This window comes from Corvus hawaiiensis, chromosome 19 (genome assembly GCF_020740725.1).
Source record: "Corvus hawaiiensis isolate bCorHaw1 chromosome 19, bCorHaw1.pri.cur, whole genome shotgun sequence".
NCBI classification, from domain to species: Eukaryota; Metazoa; Chordata; class Aves; order Passeriformes; family Corvidae; genus Corvus; species Corvus hawaiiensis.
Window position 1 is genome coordinate 926,204 of NC_063231.1, and position 18,845 is coordinate 945,048.

Sequence of the window (18,845 nt, forward strand, 5' to 3'; positions counted from 1 at the left end):
CAGCCCTCCCTGGGCCATGCAGTGCCCTGTGCCTCCATCCCTGTGGCAGTGCCGTGGAGAAGGGGCTGCGGAGCCAAAGGCTTGGCTTGGGTGAGGCAGAGTTTACATAACTCAGGACCTGGTATGAAGTAGTCTGGAGTATATGCTTGTTAAATATACATGAAATTACAGATTTTTTTCCTCTTTGTTAGCTCTGGCTTTTGACCAGGTTCTCCCTTTAAACTGACCAGAACACCCACAGGAGTTTTTCCTCCTTTGCTTCCCATTTTGATGCTTCTGTTGGCATTTTCCTGGTGCACAGATCCCTGTGGCACTCCTGCACCAGGTGCTCTTTGCGGTCCTGTCCTTTATTCACTGATGAACTTTCCCAGTCCTGCCAGGAAGGCCAAAACCCGCAGTTCATAACCATTCCTAGGAGAGGTGGGAAGGATGCAGACACACAACTCCTCCGTGGCTCCCAGCTGTTCTGAGGTCCTGCTGAGCTGTTTCACTGGGATCTTTTGTACAGAGGCCTTCCTTCTTCTGTGGAATTTGGGGTTTTTTGCGTCCTCTGAGAAGAAGCTTAATGGAGTGTGAGAGGTTTGTGCCTCTGTAGGACTGACTCCGGGCAAGGCAGTGATTTACCATCACCACTCCCCTCCTGCCCTTCCAGACCAGGAGCTCCAGGGCTCCTGCACCCTCTGTGCAACAACCAACACCAGCGAGGCCAAGGGCTTGAGACATCACATCCCCAAGAATCTTCCCCCTTACACCCACTTGCCTGAATAAAACAAAGTCAATTACAGTATTGATTTTTAAATTCAAGTGCTACAATTTTTCCTCCCTTTTTCTTCTCTCAATTTCCTCCTTTTTTGCTAAGAGAGTCATTTGGGCTGTTTTAATTCTCTCCTGGAATGAGTTGATTTCATTATAGCTGAATGGATTATACCTGAGCAGGCATCCCTGGGGTGAAGGAGAACTGTGAGCTGTGAATGGGATGAAAATCCTGGATGGGGAAAGGACTGGGGAAATCTAGAAGACAAGATTAAATAAACTTTTAGAAAGCCTTTGGGAAGGGTGGCTTGAAAGCAAGTACTGGTGTTTGGGAATGCCTGCAGCTGGAGCATCCCTGCTGAGGGTGGCATGGGCACACGGTAGTTCTGCTTCTGTTCCTTGTGCAGGTTTTGAAGAAAGGGGTTTCCCATTTCTCTCTGATCCAGTCTCACCCGTTGTGTGATGCCTCTTGCCTGCACCAGTGAGTGACGGTCTCTGAGGAGACATCTCCTACAATATGGATAGATTACCTCTTTTGTAGCGGGCCTTCAAGGAAACAGTGATTTTCTGATCAAACAGGCTGCTTCTCCCTCTCTTCTAGTCTGCTTCCCAACAGTTTTCTCCTAATTTCAAAGGAAGTACAGCCAAGATACTTGAAATGGATCACTGAAAGCCTCTACCTTTTAGTGCATGTTGTCGGTTGTTGATGCTGTTGTTCCCCTCATTAGAGATCTCTGGGCTTTGATTCGGTGTCTGAGGTTTCATTCCTTCATTGCTTTTTTCTGCCTAATTAATTGGGAAGTTGCTGCTGCACATCAAAGGGGGAGCATTTCCTAAAGAGTAACTACTTAAGCATGAAAACTAATTGAACACATGACCTAATTATTGGTCTCTCAGTGAGTCATACTTTTCCTTTATTTCTGTAGGGTTTTTCTTTTGAAACAACAGCAAATACTAATGGCTCCTGCAGAAGAAATACTGTAGAATTCCAAAGGGGAACATGGGAAAACTGGTACTTGGTCTCCAGTAGGAGATAGCTGCAGATGGAGGAACATGTAAGAAAAAATGAATAATAAGACAAAAAACAACAAAAAGACAGTGTGACCTTGTTTAACAAAACCAGGTTTTCCATAGAGGACTATGTTTGTTGGTTTTCATTTCCCAACAGCCTCTTGAATTTGGCAGCTATTTCAGGCTCTGCAAAATTCTGCTGTATCAATCCTTTGCTGTCTTGTTAAAGATCAACTGTCTTCAGCATAAACCAGCAGGGTTTTTTTCAGGGGAAAAAAAGAAAAGTGCAGTCAACAAGTCTAATTGTGAAACTCAGTTATTCCTGTTCTTCTGTCTGAAAAGCTGTCGTGGTCAGAGTGTCACTGTCAGCCAGGGGCTGTTTCACTAAATACCCCTCTGGGAGCACCGGTCATTTGGCCAGAATCGCACAGATTTCAGCTGTGGTGAAGGCTGAAACCCACTTTTTAATGCCTTGGGAATATGGAGAAAATGAGGTCAGTGGTTGTAGCTTTCCCTTTGGTGGCTCTCCAGGTGATCTGCATCCCAGCCCTCCGTCACCCATGGCCCGGCTGGGGAGAGCACGAGCCCAGGGCTGGGTTCAGAGCAGCCCCAAGGACGCTTTGCAGTGCAGCTGCTCTTCTGTGCTGAAGCCCCTGAGCTGGGGCACCTCCTTGGTGCTGCTGCTGCTGCCGGGAGCGAGCACAGGGAGCGGCCAGTCCTGAGCTCCTGGGCCGCAGCCGGGATCCCTGGAGCTCTGCAGCCGGAGCTGCAGCAGCACCCTGCTGCTGTGCCTGCCTGCACTGGGAGCAGCTGGGCATGGAAGGGCTCCTAGAGCAGGGATAAGGGAGGATTTGGGAATCGGCTGTGTACCCCGCTGCAGCTCTGCGTACAACTCATGTTTTAATGCTTTTGATAGTGAGAAGAAAAACCCTGAGAAATCTTTAATGCACCACTGAAAGTGGAAACTGTGATATTGCAGCAGTAGTGTACTTAATACTGATTTCTCGGAGATTCTCCTGGAAACATGAGTCACAAAAAGGAAAAAAATAGTTGCAGGCGTGAACTGCTGTGTGGAAGCGTGTTCAGAAGCTGCAGAGACCAGGAAGTGGCATTAAGCTGTTCTGTGAACTGAGCTGTTCATGCACTGCAGATAGCAGGGTCTGGCATTCTGGAACTAAGTCAGCAAACTTGCAAAGTCAGTTTAGTGGGAAAATGCTGTGGGTCTTGGCATCCTGCTGCAAGCCAGGAGCTCTGTGGGCAGGATGTGCTCGAGTGAAGGAGATCACCCAGCATCTGAACTCCTGCTAATTTTGAACTCCTGTGTTCAGAGCCTTGCCTTCCACACTTCCTCGCCACACTTCTGACAGTAACATCATTTCACATGTTTTATACTTCATGTCTGTTTTGGTTTGTGCTTTGTCATCAAAATGGGGCCAGAATTGGCAGGGAGCAAGATTTGTGTTTTTGAGGGTATTTTTCTGTGACCATTGATGTCGGCTTGTCTGAGATGGTGTTCTGGTTTGGCCAAATTTAGAAAAATATCCTCTGAGAGAAGGCACAACCACCCTTCCCCCACCAGGTTCGGGAAAAAATAAATTTTCCTCGAAGGAAAGTGAAGAAGATAAAACTATTTATTTAACAAACACACGGGAAAGGAAAATAATGCTAAATGGTAAAATCTTTGGCTGTAGAGGAAAAACCTGGGAAACTGCTAAAGTCCTCCCTTTGGTCTCCTCGGAGCTGGGGCTTGGCCCAGGGCCAGGCCCTCTGTGCCCGGTGGAAAGTCCTCCCGATGTGCTCTGATGTTACAGCAGTCAAGCAGTCCAGTAGAAAAGGGAGAAAATCCGGAATTCCAGAGAAGGAAAAGCAAAGTCCAACTCTCAGTCTCTCTCTCCGGAGAACAAGAAACTGAAACAACTGGCCAAAAGCTGACTGGAAAGCAGCAAGCCGGGTGCTTCCTCGCTCCCCTGCCGCAGCTGGGGGAAAAAAAAACCTGCTATCTTTATGTGACCTTGAACAAGCTGCAAACTGCTTTGAGAAAGTTTTGCTCAGTTTTTTCCTTCCCCCTCTCAGGCTCAGTTTAGAGGCATAGAAAGGCACAAAAATTAATTTCTGGGCATAGGCAGCGGTATGGGATACACATCATAAGGTCACCCCAAGACAGATGGGAAGAAAGAGCTGATATGAAAAGGCTCTTGAAGAGAAAAGCAGCTCTGCCTGGCAAAGCTGATTAACATGATTCTGTAATTACCACCCAGCTCTGGGTGACCTATTTAAAAACACCTTGTCTTTGTGTTGGGTGGGGAGTGGTGAATCCCTGGCATGGGGGACAGGGAGGAGCCTCCTGCAGATCCATTGGCAGCATCCTGCTCTGTATCCACTAAATAGCACCTGGATCCACTGGAGGGGATTCAGTGGTTGGAGACTGGGACATGCAAAGGATGCTGCATTGGGAGCTTCTTGCTAACAGACACCAGCAGTTTTGTGCAAAACTTGGAGATTAACAGAGGAAACGATTGACATTTTATTTATATTCCTGCTCCCCTCTAAGGCAGAGTGAGAAAAGCCCGAGATGCTTTGGTTTTAACTCCTTTCCTGTGGAGATTAGCAAAGCATAAACCTTGGAATGATTGGTTTTCCTTCTCCTGACTCGTTAAGGTGTTTCTAATCAGAAAATTGCTTCATTAAGCAATTACTTTGCAATCAGAGGAAAACTGAAATTACGAAGCAATTATTTAGTATTGAGAAGATGAAGTTCTTGCCCTGCAGGGCCCCAGCCTTGCAGCTCCTCCCTGGAGCACAATGCACTCGGGCCAGGGTATAAAGACACCCAGTCTGAGAATTCACCAGTTTGTGGTCCTGCAGCCTCAACTGGGCTCCCAGTAATATCCAAGTTTATATTTAAGAAACAAGAAGATGCACAGCCTGAAACTTCAAAGAGCTCTTAAAACGGAGGTTCTAGAGAAGGAATGGAACTAAACTGACACTGATGCTTAGGAGTTACCTTGTTTGACTAAGCAGGTTTGAAAGATGTGACCTGGGCTGTACTTAAAATCCTGTCAGGGCACCTTGTGATGTGACCCATGGAGCTGTCACCAGGCTGAGGGTGCAGATCTGCCATATGAGAAGCAGATTTGAGTTCTTTTACAATTCCCTTTGTTTAAAAGTAAGCAATTATTTACACAGCCCTCTCAGAATGGTTATTTGAGCAGAGAGGGAAGGATTTGTACCAAACAGGGGAGGCTGGTGGGTGGAATTTCTGTGAACTTAGGCACAAACCTGCAGTGTGAAGCAGCTTGTAACTGCTGAGGAACACACCTGTCTCGTGGATGTATTGTAGCAGCAACTCAAGGTTGGTTGTCCTGATTTTTGTCTTCCCTGTCAACATCAGTTCTCATGAACAAACTGCTCAAAGGCGTTTTTTTGGAAGCGTTATTGGATCCTGAGTCTGCACAGTGAGGATTAGGTACTTTGGAATTCATTTCACATTGGACTTGAAAGCAAGGTCAGAGACTCTGCAGAGGAAAGGTAAAGTCCCCACTCTGCTGGCTCCAGGCAGGGGAGGGGATGTGCCACGCTCAGAGCTGGCTCCAGCCACCATCCTGTCCTGGCATCAGCTGGCCCAGGAGCCTTGGGCTGCTCCAGAGGGAATTAGCACAGGGGAGATGGAGAGGGGTTTGAAATGCACCCAAATACCTGCAGAGGACTTGCCTCAGACTGGCAAGAGTCTCCCTTTGGCCTAGTTTAGTATTTAAATTAAAGCATCTCTAAGTTATAGTTTGTCTTCACTGTAATTAATATTTTTCAAGTTAGCCATGACTAATAATTTTATCAGTAATGTTTTCTCCTGGCCTGTGTTAACCAGGTTAAGCTGCTGCCTGCAACGTCAATTTGGGATTTCCAGCACACTCCCTTGTACTTAAATATGCAGTTTTTATTATCTTGGCCTAATCCTCCTGAATTTGCATCAGGGTAATTTCATGTGCCCGCAGCTTAAAATTAAAACACCTAAAAGGAGGTGGTGGGGTTTTTTTAATATGAAATTAAGAAGCTTGGAGTCTGTGGATATGGTTCAGAATAATTTGTATTTGAATGATGTGTCCAACCTGAGAGTTATTGTAGCCATATCAGCTTGGGCTTGAGGTGATTGGGTTTGTGATTGATGGACAGTGGGGATGAACTGCAGTCACTTCTTGCAGTGCTCAGTTATCTCTGGGCTTATCACACAGCAGGCTCGTGCTGCACCTTGTGTCTCTGCTCCCTGAGGGGGGGACAGCCCTGTCCTGGCACTGCTGTGTCCTGGGGAGGGATCCTGTCCTGGCACTGCTGTGTCCTGGGGGGGACAGCCCTGTCCTGGCACTGCTGTGTCCTGGGGAGGGATCCTGTCCTGGCACTGCTGTGTCCTGGAGGGGACAGCCCTGTCCTGGCACTGCTGTGTCCTGGAGGGGACAGCCCTGTCCTGGCACTGCTGTGTCCTGGGGGGGGACAGCCCTGTCCTGGCACCGCTGTGTCCTGGGGAGGGATCCTGTCCTGGCACTGCTGTGTCCTGGGGGGGACAGCCCTGTCCTGGCACTGCTGTGTCCTGAAGGGGGACAGCCCTGTCCTGGCACCGCTGTGTCCTGGAGGGGACAGCCCTGTCCTGGCACCGCTGTGTCCTGGGGGGGACAGCCCTGTCCTGGCACCGCTGTGTCCTGGAGGGGACAGCCCTGTCCTGGCACCGCTGTGTCCTGGGGAGGGATCCTGTCCTGGCACTGCTGTGTCCTGGGGGGGACAGCCCTGTCCTGGCACTGCTGTGTCCTGAAGGGGGACAGCCCTGTCCTGGCACCGCTGTGTCCTGGAGGGGACAGCCCTGTCCTGGCACCGCTGTGTCCTGGGGGGGACAGCCCTGTCCTGGCACCGCTGTGTCCTGGAGGGGACAGCCCTGTCCTGGCACCGCTGTGTCCTGGGGGGGACAGCCCTGTCCTGGCACTGCTGTGTCCTGGGGGGGGACAGCCCTGTCCTGGCACTGCTGTGTCCTGGAGGGGACAGCCCTGTCCTGGCACCGCTGTGTCCTGGAGGGGACAGCCCTGTCCTGGCACCGCTGTGTCTGGGGGGGGACAGCCCTGTCCTGGCACCGCTGTGTCTGGGGGGGACAGCCCTGTCCTGGCACCGCTGTGTCCTGGAGGGGACAGCCCTGTCCTGGCACTGCTGTGTCTGGGGGGGGACAGCCCTGTCCTGGCACCGCTGTGTCTGGGGGGGACAGCCCTGTCCTGGCACTGCTCTGTCTGGGGGGGGACAGCCCTGTCCTGGCACTGCTCTGTCTGGGGGGGGACAGCCCTGTCCTGGCACTGCTGTGTCTGGGGGGGACAGCCCTGTCCTGGCACTGCTGTGTCCTGGGGGGGGGGATCCTGTCCTGGCACCGCTGTGTCCTGGAGGGGACAGCCCTGTCCTGGCACTGCTGTGTCCTGGAGGGGACAGCCCTGTCCTGGCACCGCTGTGTCCTGGAGGGGACAGCCCTGTCCTGGCACTGCTGTGTCCTGGAGGGGACAGCCCTGTCCTGGCACTGCTGTGTCTGGGGGGGACAGCCCTGTCCTGGCACTGCTGTGTCCTGGAGGGGACAGCCCTGTCCTGGCACTGCTGTGTCCTGGAGGGGACAGCCCTGTCCTGGCACCGCTGTGTCCTGAAGGGGGACAGCCCTGTCCTGGCACTGCTGTGTCCTGGAGGGGACAGCCCTGTCCTGGCACTGCTGTGTCTGGGGGGGACAGCCCTGTCCTGGCACCGCTGTGTCCTGGAGGGGACAGCCCTGTCCTGGCACCGCTGTGTCCTGGGGGGGGACAGCCCTGTCCTGGCACTGCTGTGTCTGGGGGGGACAGCCCTGTCCTGGCACCGCTGTGTCCTGGGGAGGGATCCTGTCCTGGCACCGCTGTGTCCTGGAGGGGGGGATGTTTATTGTGGAATTGTGCAAACCCAAAAATGTTCATGTGCAGTTCTAAATCTGTCTGTCCTTTGATGTGTCTCCAAAGCCAGTGTAAATGCAGGATCCTAAATCTTCCTTTGATGCAAGAAAAGAGCTGTGGTTTAGTCAGTATTAAAATGAAATCACAGTGAATTGCAGGGTTGGGTTATTAATCACCGTTTTGGATGAACCAAAGAACAAAGTATTTTTGTTTGTGAGTGAAGTCTGTAGTTTTTCACTAGAACAGCTTCCCCCTCAGCAGGCCTGGAAACAGGCCAGCCTGGCATCACATGGAGACAGAACACTGGGAGAAGTCTGTAGTAATGGAGTTATGGAAAAGAAATCAGTGAGTATAAAACAACTGGTGGTGAAAATCCTCTTCCAGAGCTCTGCTGAGCCCTGCCCGTGGCAAGGTCTGCCTGCAGTGCCTCTGGATCGCCTCTGCCAGCAGCCGGCAGAGTGTTCCTGCCCCTCCCTGTCAGGAGTGTTTGTTGATGTGCTGGATGAGCCAAGCTGCATAACAGATCCTCTTGGAGCTTCCCAGAGACTTCCCTCCATGGACAAAATTAGGGATTCTCCCCCACCTGCCTGTTTTATCAGCAAGTCTTTGTATATGGGCTTTCCTCCAAATCTGTGTTGAGATCTTGCTGAATATCCTCTGGGAATCCAAATGGGCTTATATCAAAAAGATACTTCCTCTCATCTCCGTGCTCTTTGATTTCTTTAGAAAACTCTACAAGATAAGGGTTTGATTTGAGAAGTCTGGCTTCTCATTAGAGATGCTGAATGGGCTCTTCCCCAAAGTGGATGTTCATGGTTCTGTTTGTTTATTATTAGTCCACCAACATGCCCAGCACAGAGCTCAGCCTGGATTTCCTCTGGATTCCTTTAAACACTGATGTCATTCTTCCTGCTTTCCCCTTTCCTGGTACCCAGGTGGTTTCAAAGGGATTTAACATCTACAGGTGATGTTCAGTAATTCAATACTTAATTTAGTTTATACTTTTTGGTTCCCGGAGATGGGATGGGGCTGTGGGAACTGGGGGGGGGGTCTCGCTCTGTGTCACCCACAGGGGTTGGGGATGGCTGCACCGGCTCTGGGCTTCTCAGCTTGCTGAAATTGTCTGATCCTATTCTTGATTTTCCTTTTTTTTTTTTTTTTGGCCGTGTTCCTGTTTGTTGTTTAGATGCTCCAGTGTGTTCAGGAGATTTAAAAAGTAAAATACAGTGGTGTTGCTTTGCTGTGTGGCACCACATGTTCACCCTGGCTGTGAATTTTTGACATACATGTGCCTGTTTTATGCGTCTGAGCCCCCGTTTGTTCCAGACACTCTCAGGAACACGTTGCATCAAACTGGCAGCTGCCTCCGGAAAAGTGGAATATGAATTAATTCAATTTTATGCTCTTCTCTTAAAGGAAAACTTAATCCAGGATTTTTAGTGTTCCAAGCATCTGAGAAACATCTCTGTCTGGGGTGGTTTTATCCATGGCATTGGTGTGGCACATGGAGCACCAGGGATGGTGAGCAGCGAGCTGGAGCCCTGAGCAGCAGGGATGGGTTTGTGTGCTGGGCTCCAGACACACAGCCAGGAGAGGTGGTGTGGAACCTGCCTGCCCTTGGCCCTGGAAGCTGCGGGTGGAATTCCTCTTGGGTTTTAACCACTTACTTCTTTGTCAGGCTTCTTTGTATTTCAGTTTTTCCAATTTGGGCGTTGTTCCAAAAAACCCTCTCTTGGAATAATTAGCTTGCTTTGATTCCTTTTAATTAAATCATGTGAAGTAGGCTGGCTGCGTGCATGGCAGCGTCACAGGTTTAGCGTCTTCTCTGCATTTGGAAACCGGGATTCAAATCTGCTCCAAGTGGCAGCCGCACCCTGGAATGGTCCTTGGGATTTGGCTGTGTGAGGATAAAGTGTTGCTAAGGATGAGGGCAGAGCAGCACTCGCTGCCTCTCAGCATTTGGGATCCACCGTGGGGAGGCTTTGCCATGGGCTGGACGGCCCAGGATGTGGAGGTGATGGATTCTGCATTGGGATCACTGGGGTGGGACTGGGTTCCTCCAGGAAATCCTGCCCTGCCCTGCTTTCCGAGGTTCTGCAGGACAGGAAACCTTCCAGTCCAGTGGATTGTCCATGTCCTGCAGGTATGGAATCATGGAATGGTTTGGGTTGGAGGGGACCTTACAGACCATCCAGTCCCAGCCCTTTCCAGTGAACCAGGGTGCTCCAACCTGGCCTTGGACACTTCCAGGGATGGGGCAGCCCCAGCTGCTCTGGGCAGTTCAAGAGGGAGCATCTGAACCTCAAGCACTGCAGCTGTAGTGACTCTATTTTATTTATTGTACCCACCACAGAATCTCACCACATGCAGTGCCTTGTGTGTGCCATTTGCATTTGGGATTCTTTGTCACCCAGAAGCTGTTTAAAAAAACCCTATCTTCAGCCAAATAAAGCTTTTATATCTCATTATAGATTCTGGGTAGGAGCATCCTTCTTCTGCAAGGAGGTGTAAAAGGCAGTTTCAGTATAAAATACTGAATGTTGGAGTAGTTTCTTCTGTGGATAAATTTGGAACACATTCAGTAAGGTATCTTAGGGATAAAAGGGGAGTGACTTCAGGATTTGTTCTGCTGAATGAGAAGAGGATGATGTTATACCTTGTGAAGAGCACAGGCTCTGGATGCCAGCAGAGACATTTGTCATACATTTTTCATACACTTTGTATCTGCTGCGCCGGGGGTTGGGGTTTTGGCGTGGAATCACACACACGCTGTGGTCTGAGTCTTGTGGAGTCTTTCTGGAACAAAGACTCAGGTCCTGGGCTGCAGGAAAATGAAAGAGGAAGACTGGAGTTTCATAGCTTTGATGAGAAAATAGGTTTATCCTCATATTGTCTCAAGGGGAAGAAATCCATCTCCCTGACGAAAGAGCCTCTTGCCTGCTGGGCTGGGCCGTGCCAGTGTCGATGGGAGCCTGGCCTGGCTTCCAGAACTTTCCATTGCCACTGAGAGTTGAGCAACATCAGCAGCTTCAATCCCCTGTTCTCACACTGTCACCTCTGGCACTCTGCATTCCTTCCTTTTCACGGGACCTGATCCTGAGCTGAGTTTCCTGGACTCAGCAGCTGGCAGGGTGAGCAGAGCCGAGTTTGGGAGGTGATGACAAGCCAGTTCTGGTGTCTCAGGTGACAGCAAAGCCCTTTGGCACAGCCACGGAGCTGCTGCAGCCCCGGCTCCTCAGGAGAGGGGCCTCTGCCTGGGGCTCCTCCTCAGGGTTGGACGTGTGTCTTGGCCCCATTAAAAATTAAAGGAAAACCTGTAATTAGGTGAAGTTTCCAAAGCAGAGCCGTTAATTTAAGCTCAAAATCCAAGGACTGTGGGAATTTCTGCAGCCAGTGCATCCTGATGTTCCAGTGGGGTAGGAGCTGATGAATCCACTGAAGGGGTTTTTTCCCCTCTGGACAGACTCGTGTTGGAGAGGTCACTGCTGTGCCCTGCTAAGCAGGGAACGCCTGGGTGGTTCATTTTTCCTTTGAAAGAAGTAAATCCCTTGTGAAACAAATGGACAGTAATTTGGGAGGTCGTTCTGTGTGGGGACATCAGGGGATGATCGGCACCACGGCTTCGGAGTGGCACCATCTCACTTCCCATTTCAGCATTAAACAGGGGTAATGTCCACATAAAAGCACTTTGTGCCACCCCCAAACTGGTTTCTTTTCCTGGTTTGGGTGTCAGAACTTCTTTCTACTGAAACTCACGCAAATTTATCAATACAGTGTTTTATCAGTCCTGAAGTTTCAACACTGAACGGTGAAATGTCTTAAAAATGAACATCCTAACTGTCACAAGTGAGCAGGGACAAGCTTGGATAAACCAGTGAGTGTTCCACAGAAGTGTGGCAATAAACAAGCAAAACTTTTAACTTTGCCTGTGTGAGCAGAATAATGAGAATGTCCTGGATGAGGCCACCACGTTATTGTGTTTGACAGGAGCTGTTCAGTGAGACAGGAGGTGATCAGGAAATCACATTCCCACGGAAGGGCAGCTGCCATCCCTGTCAGCACCTCCCTGCCTGCCCGTCAGGGCGCTCCGGCCGGGCTGTGACAGCTCTGCTGCTCCCGATGCATCACCCAGCTGAAGGCTGGAGTGTCCTGTCTGTAATTGCAGCAGGAGGCACAGGCTCCTTGCCAAACGGCAGGAAATACCTGCCACCAGCACCTGATGGAAGGCAGGGAGGGCAGCGTGGTGGTCAGGGCCAGCAGCGCTCGGGAGCTGGGCAATGGCTCATAAAAACGGGGGAAAACAGCCCAAAGTGTAGGGGGGGTGTGTGTGGTACAACGGGAGCTGCTGAGGTTAAGCCCCACAGAGCTGTCGGGTTTTGGTTGGGCTCTGTTACCTTTTGCACTCATTAGTGCTGGAAAGCTGCTGCTGGGAACTGGAGGGGAAGGAATCAGCACCTTGACAGGGAAGGTAAAGGAATAATGATGGGAGGAAAGAAAAAGACCAAAAAAGCAGCACCTGGGCTGGGGTGTTACTCACATACCTGGTTCTTGTCATACCTAAAACCCACCTGAGTCCTGAGCTGGCAGGAGGACTCAGACTGTGCTTTATTCACAGGCTCCCTCCCCTCCTTTCCATGCTCCTTGTCCTCGTGTTTCTCCAGGCCCAAATGATCTGTTTGCAGTTTGGAAATTGAGATCTACAGACTTTAGTTTTAGAGTCTGAATCCACCTCCATTAACTGCAAGCTGTGTTTAATATTGATGCTCCAGGGACGTGAGGAGGGATGGAATGAGCCTGTTCTCCTGTGGAAAAAAGCTGAAATTCCCCAGCACTCCGGTTTGGGTGACTGGTGAGGCTGCCAGCAGCCAGGCTGGGATTTAAGGGGCACATTTTTGCAAATCAGTGTCTTCATCACTACCCTGAGTGGAGAGAGGAGGAGGTGGGGGATCTGTGGGAAGATTAATGCAGCCTCTTGGCTTTCCTGAGTGCTGAGGTTCCCAGAAAGGATGAGGGTGTCACATCACCGCTTCTTGCTTCATATTTTTCCTCCTTTTGCTTGCTTTTCTTGGGTGTTGCCATCACTAAATGCTGCCGTTCATTGTTCCCTCTCCTGCTGGCTGGAGACTCTGATTGTTAATTGAGCAGCACTGTATCTGCTCTTCAGGCTTCTCAGATAAACAATTTAAGTCCTTCATCCTCTTTTACTGTGACATTTTAAGACTTTTTTATCTTTGGCTGCCATAGAGAAAAACCTAAAAATCCCAAACTTTGGCCCTGGTTTGGTTTGTAAACAGGCTCCCAATGGCAGGTTTTGTAGAGGTGTGTTTGTCCTGCTCTTAAACTTGGGTCTTTGTTTCAGTACATCACATTGGAGGTTTTTATTGTGATTCTGGGGTTTCAGTTTCTGCAGCTCTGGAGAAGAGAGAAAGAACCAGGCTTTTGTCTTTCAAAGGGCAGTTGAAAGACTTTCTGTTATTATTTGGCCTTACTTCAAAAAAAAGCACTTTTGAGCGTGACAAACCAGCTCCTACCTGGGTGTCTTGAACTCAGCCAAGTTAAAACGGGTTTGAATCATCGGGGTTTTTGCCAGTTTGATTTTTCCTCCATCCTCCAATGTGCTCTGAGTTCGGTGCTCGTGGGAAGGGTAACGTGGTGTCCATAGCCACAGCTGGGGGAATGCAGCAGTTTTTCCCAAGGCAATGTGCAGTTTCCAAGGGCTCTCCATCACTTTCCCCCCTTTGTACCCAACTGTGTGAATGTCCAATTCCTGGGCCTTTTGTGTCCTTTTGTCTTGAGAATGGTGTCGATCTATACAATTTTCTCTCTTCAAAAGAGGGAATTTGTTCAGTTGGAGGTGTAGAGGTCGAATTGGAGGATTAAATGAGGGGTTACTTTTGAGGCTGGCTAATGTTTAAACAGATTTCACCTTCCTAAGGCTTTTTGAATATTAATAATTTAGAAGTGAGTGAGCTGGGTGGGAGCTGGGAGCTGTGCTGAACTCCCTCCAACCTGTGCTGTTGGTGTGTGTGTGACAGTCCCACAGACACGCTTTGTCTGTTCAGCCCCACTGTCGACGTTTGGTGTTCCCTTTTCCCAAAGCAGCCAGTTTCCATCCAGCACCCGTGGGACAGGCTGTGTGCAATGACTCTGTGCCGTGCTGTGTCCCAGGCCAGGTACAAGCAGAGCCTGGACCCCACGGTGGACGAGGTGAAGAAGCTGTGCACGTCCCTGCGCCGCAACGCCAAGGAGGAGCGCGTGCTGTTCCACTACAACGGGCACGGCGTGCCCCGGCCCACCGTCAACGGCGAGATCTGGGTCTTCAACAAGGTGGGTCTGCGGCTCAGCACGGCACTGAAGGCTTCTGGTAGAGCACAGCTGGGTTTTGGAGTTGTGGAGTCACAGGCTGCTTTGGGTTGGAGGGACCTCAAAGCCCATCCAGTGCCACCCCTGCCATGGGCAGGGACACCTCCCACTGTCCCAGGCTGCTCCAAGCCCCCTCCAGCCTGGCCTTGGGCACTGCCAGGGATCCAGGGGCAGCCACAGCTGCTCTGGGCACCCTGTGCCAGGGCCTGCCCACCCTCACAGGAAGAATTCCTTCCCGATACGTACCTCTCCGTTTGAACGCATTTTCCCATCACTTTTCCAGGTTTGGGACATATTCACAGGTGTTTGGTTCCCAGTTTGCTTCCTTTGTATTCTTGAGGCTGTGTGGCCACCCAGGCTGTCCCTGCCCTGTGGGGCACGAGGGGCTTCTCTCCAGTGCACTGAAGCGATAAATTACTGGCACAGAGATGGAAAGGGAACGTTGAAACTCGGAATTGTGCCTGATTTACTGTAGGTTCCTGCCCTGACTCACTGTCCAGTGTGGCCATACCAAGAGAGAATCGAGACAGTCCCAGGGAACTGGTTCATTTGGCATTTTCTGGCCTTTTGCCACGTGTTGAGGCTGCAATAACATTTTTCATGTATTTATTGTGAGTGCTGCTGTATTAGTAAGGAGCAATGTTCTAGTTGAGTTACTGTTTCCAGAGAAAATCTCAATGTGGTTTCAAAAAGATGAAAAATCAACATCCCCCAACTTCAGACATGTTTATTCTGGCATTTTAAGGAGCTTCTCTGCAAATTCTGAAGGCCTGCTTTTTTTTTTAAATACCTCTGAGTTGTTCACTAAACAATTGGGGATGAAATGTGCTCACAGGCAGTCTCCAGGTGAGCTGTCTTTGTGTCATGTCCCTGAGGAGGCACAGAGGGGTGGTGGGAGCGGTGCTGGAGCAGGGACTTCTCCTCCAAGCCCAAGCCAGGGAACAAACCATGCGTCCAGCCCAGCGTGGCAGCTGCATCAAAGCACCACCCTGAGCAAGTGTGCTGCAGAGCTCTGCTTTAACACCCCTTCTTGCTTCAAACCGCCTCATTTACATATCATTAGCAAATGTGATGTTTTATGTGACCCCCCCGGTAGAGTTGGAACATAAAGTTCTTCTGGTTGCAAATACCACAATATTAATCAGAGCTATAATCCAATCTTAGCTGGAGCAAGATGCAGTAGAAATACAAAGGTAAAACAATGCCTGCCCATAAAATGTCAGTGATGAGATGTGTCAGAGCAGGTTTTTTATGTGGAACTTCCTGGGGTTGGAATGTGCTCCACGTGAGTGGTGACCTTAAGAAAGGGCTGTGCTGAGCACGAGCTGTTCGTGCCCCATTCCACCCTGCAGTGATTTGCAGCTCCCTAAACTGCACCCACCTCCCTAAAACTTTGGCTTTTATCAACAATTTTTCCTATTAATTTTAATGAAACGACCCAAACTGTTATATATGGGCAAAGCTGGGTTTGGAAATGCCTTACCCCTCCCTACCTTATGTAACACATGGTTTATGATCCCTCCTGTCTTTATCGATGCTGATACGTGTCCTTGAAAATTTGATTTTTGTAAAAAGTTTACTGGTTTTATTACAGCTATTTTAAGTCTCTTGAATTTAAATGAGAGTTACGATCCCATCCATCATCCTGCTGATGTTAATAGGAACATCACAGCTTTTCCTGAGGATTTTGGGCCGAGCTCAGGACTGGAGGAACACCAGGTTGCCCTCTGCCTGCAGCTGAGAAGGATCTTGCTGGCAGCCACTGGGTATTTGGTGGTGACTCTTTGCAGGCAGAGATCTGTGGTTTATATTTTCAGCTCACTTAGTTCAGGATTGGCTCCTCATAGCTGGTTTTAAATGGCTGATTTTTATCCTCTTGCCTCCAGTTATTTGGGGGCGTTAAGATGGAAGACAAGGAACAAGATCCTTCCTATTTACAGAAAAGGAACTGTGGGTACTTCACTCTGTTGAAGGCAGCTTTGTTGGTTTTAATTTTAATGGATAATTTGGAAAGTTGCACAGAAGCTAAAGCTGTAATAAAATTATGAAGCATCTCGTTAGGCTCAGGCGGGGTAGCGCTGATGGGCTGCAGGGGCTTAATTATCCATCCTGATTTATTGATGGGGTTTTCAGTTTAAGATGTTTGATGTTAAATTAAAGACAGCTGCTTTGCATCCTTTATCAGTGTTGCAGAAATTTGGGATAAAATTGGACTATTAAATGCTGCTTGGAGTTGTTAGCATGTAGCAAAACTCTAAATATCTGATACTGAAAACTCTTGGCAGAGTTTTGGGCTTTTTTTTTTTAGAGTTGGGTGTTTCAAATAATGCCACAGTAAAATCTGCTTGTCATTTGTGTTGACTTGGGTTCATGCCCTCATTATTGATAGACACTGACTGTATTTGTATTCATTAATAAATTCAATCTAGGTTTTATTTTGGGGTTTCGTTTTGTGGGTGTGTTTTATTACCTCACCCAGTTCGGGTTCTGGTGCTTCTGTGCCCCGCGGTAACAGGAGTGGTGCTTTTCTCCCGGCAGAACTACACCCAGTACATCCCCCTGTCCATCTACGACCTGCAGACCTGGATGGGGAGTCCTTCCATCTTTGTCTACGACTGCTCCAACGCCGGCCTGATTGTCAAGTCCTTCAAGCAATTTGCACTACAGAGAGAGCAGGAGCTGGAGGTGAGAGCTCAGGCTGCACAGCTCTGCTGGGGCTTACTGAACACAAATGAGGTTTAAGCTTGCTTTGCTGTATACACTGAAAAATGTGTTTAAAACCATGTTGGAAGGTAAATTAATTTGCAAATAACTTTGCCACTCCGATCTTTCTGGTTCAGTTTGCTATCCCATTAAACTTGGAATGATTTTTGATACAAGCACTAATTAAATGTTAATGTTAATAGAATCAATTTGGGCCTTAATGGTCTTTTCTGCTGAGATGACTGCTGAGGTGAACAGGACATCATTATTTTGGTTGCAAAACTCTGGTATCTGGGGCTGTTTTGTGCTGTTGAAGTGAATGAGAAAATGTGAAACAACAAAAACCTGATCCACAGAGGGATTGTCCTGGTGGTTCCAGTTCTGCAGAGTGTGGAATGTGTTCCCAATGAAAAGCTGTCTTTGGTTGCAAATGGAATTAGCAATAAATTTATTGAAGCAAGTCTGAAATGCAAAGTGGAAGGGAAGAAGTTGGAATGTTCTGTGCAGCCTCCCCCCTGCTGCCTGCAGCTCACAGGGAGAGGACATTTGTAAAGGTTCACTTCTCACGCTTCTAAGACACTGGATTAGAAACCCCAAAACTTCAAGGAAGGAATATTAATTAATCAGGCAAGTGGCTGTCACAAATACAACCTCCAAACAGATGCTAAGTGTCCCTGCCTGCCACTCCTTTCCTTCTGAATTCTGGTTTCTGGAGATGCTTTAGTGGGGACTCTTTGACATGTGGAAATTCCATTGTACTGAAGAAGACAGTCTGGTAGCCTGGGATCTGCAGATCATTTCATTATTCCTTCTTTTCCATAAAATAATTCCACATTTTCTAGCAATAAGAAACTTCCCAAGTCTGTGGCTTGGGAAGAGCATCAAACTGCCAGACAGGGATCAATAGAATTGGTAATAGATGCCTTTTGAAGTCAAAGAAACGTGGTCTGAATATCCTTTTCCAAGTTTCCCTATCAGCCTGTGACTTCCACTGGGGTATTTTTGGGGCCTTTATCCTTTGTTTATACGATGCTCTCTTCAGCATTTTGGTTTTGGTTTCTCATTCTGTTCCCAAGCAGGTTGAACAGGTCTGACTTCACCTTCCCTTTCCCTGCTTTCTTCACCAATTTCCTTTTCCCCTTGGCTCATGCTGAGCTCCAGGAGGCCTTGGAGGCTGCTTTGGGAGGGAGCAGCCCCAGGGACTCTGCCGTGAGGCAGATCCACTGCTCCGGTGGAGCTTGTGCAGGAAAACCTCTGCAAGTCTGGCCAAGTGAGAGGGATGGGCACAAGTGATGATGTCAGTCTTTATTTCAACAAACATTAAATTCCATCTTCCCTGGGATTTTTCATCTTGTGGAATATGTGAGGTTACATGGGACAGCTGCTTTAGTACCGCTGCTCTTGCAGCACAGGTTAACACTACCAGTTAATTCGGGTATGAAAATACTTCCAGGGTTATGTGTCAGCTTTTCATTCTGCCCTTAGATTTCATTAACTCCTGGTGCCTGATGGAGGTTCCTGCTCGTGGGGAATTGAAAGCAAAGCCTTGGTAACGGAGAGAGCAGAGTGCTCACGGCATCATGAGAGCGTGGAGGGGAATTCATTTGGAAAATTATAAATTATCCAATTGTACAAATTCATGAAAAGTGAAGCAAAGCTGGAACGGGTGCTCCAGAGGGGCTGCCAGAGTGATCAGGATAATTGTTCCCCTTCTCCCTGCAAGGAGATCAGAGGAGTTTGCTGTTCCCTTAATCTGCCAGGGGGATTCTGATCTTCTGATTCCATATATTGCCCTAATAAAAAAAATGCAAAATGTTGGAAAAAAATTTTGGTGGCTGAAGTTTACTTTGTTTACCTGGCTCAGAAAGGTGCTGGAAAGATTATGTTTTTATTCCCTGAATTATTAGTCTCAAAGATCATATTCATAGTCAAAATCTTAAATAGGAGAATCCCTGTGCTTTTGGAAAAGAGGAATGTTGGTCTATAGGGTATTTTTACTTTATGGACTGAGGTTTGGTCTACAGGGTATTTCTAGAGTGACTTTGGAGTTAGCAGTTGAGTACTGTTAGATACGAGTTA

General features: G+C 48.8%; 1 protein-coding gene across 2 annotated transcripts in view; it reads left to right on the forward strand.

Annotated features, from left to right (window-relative positions):
- The window catches only part of RPTOR (regulatory associated protein of MTOR complex 1), a 103,769-nt gene that overhangs the window by 15,428 nt on the left and 69,496 nt on the right, over positions 1-18,845 (forward strand). For both annotated transcript variants that reach the window (XM_048323528.1, XM_048323529.1), the window contains exons 4-5: positions 13,869-14,027; positions 16,602-16,748. In XM_048323528.1, the coding sequence (XP_048179485.1) occupies positions 13,869-14,027; positions 16,602-16,748 (306 nt within the window). The remainder of the gene's footprint in view (positions 1-13,868; positions 14,028-16,601; positions 16,749-18,845) is intronic.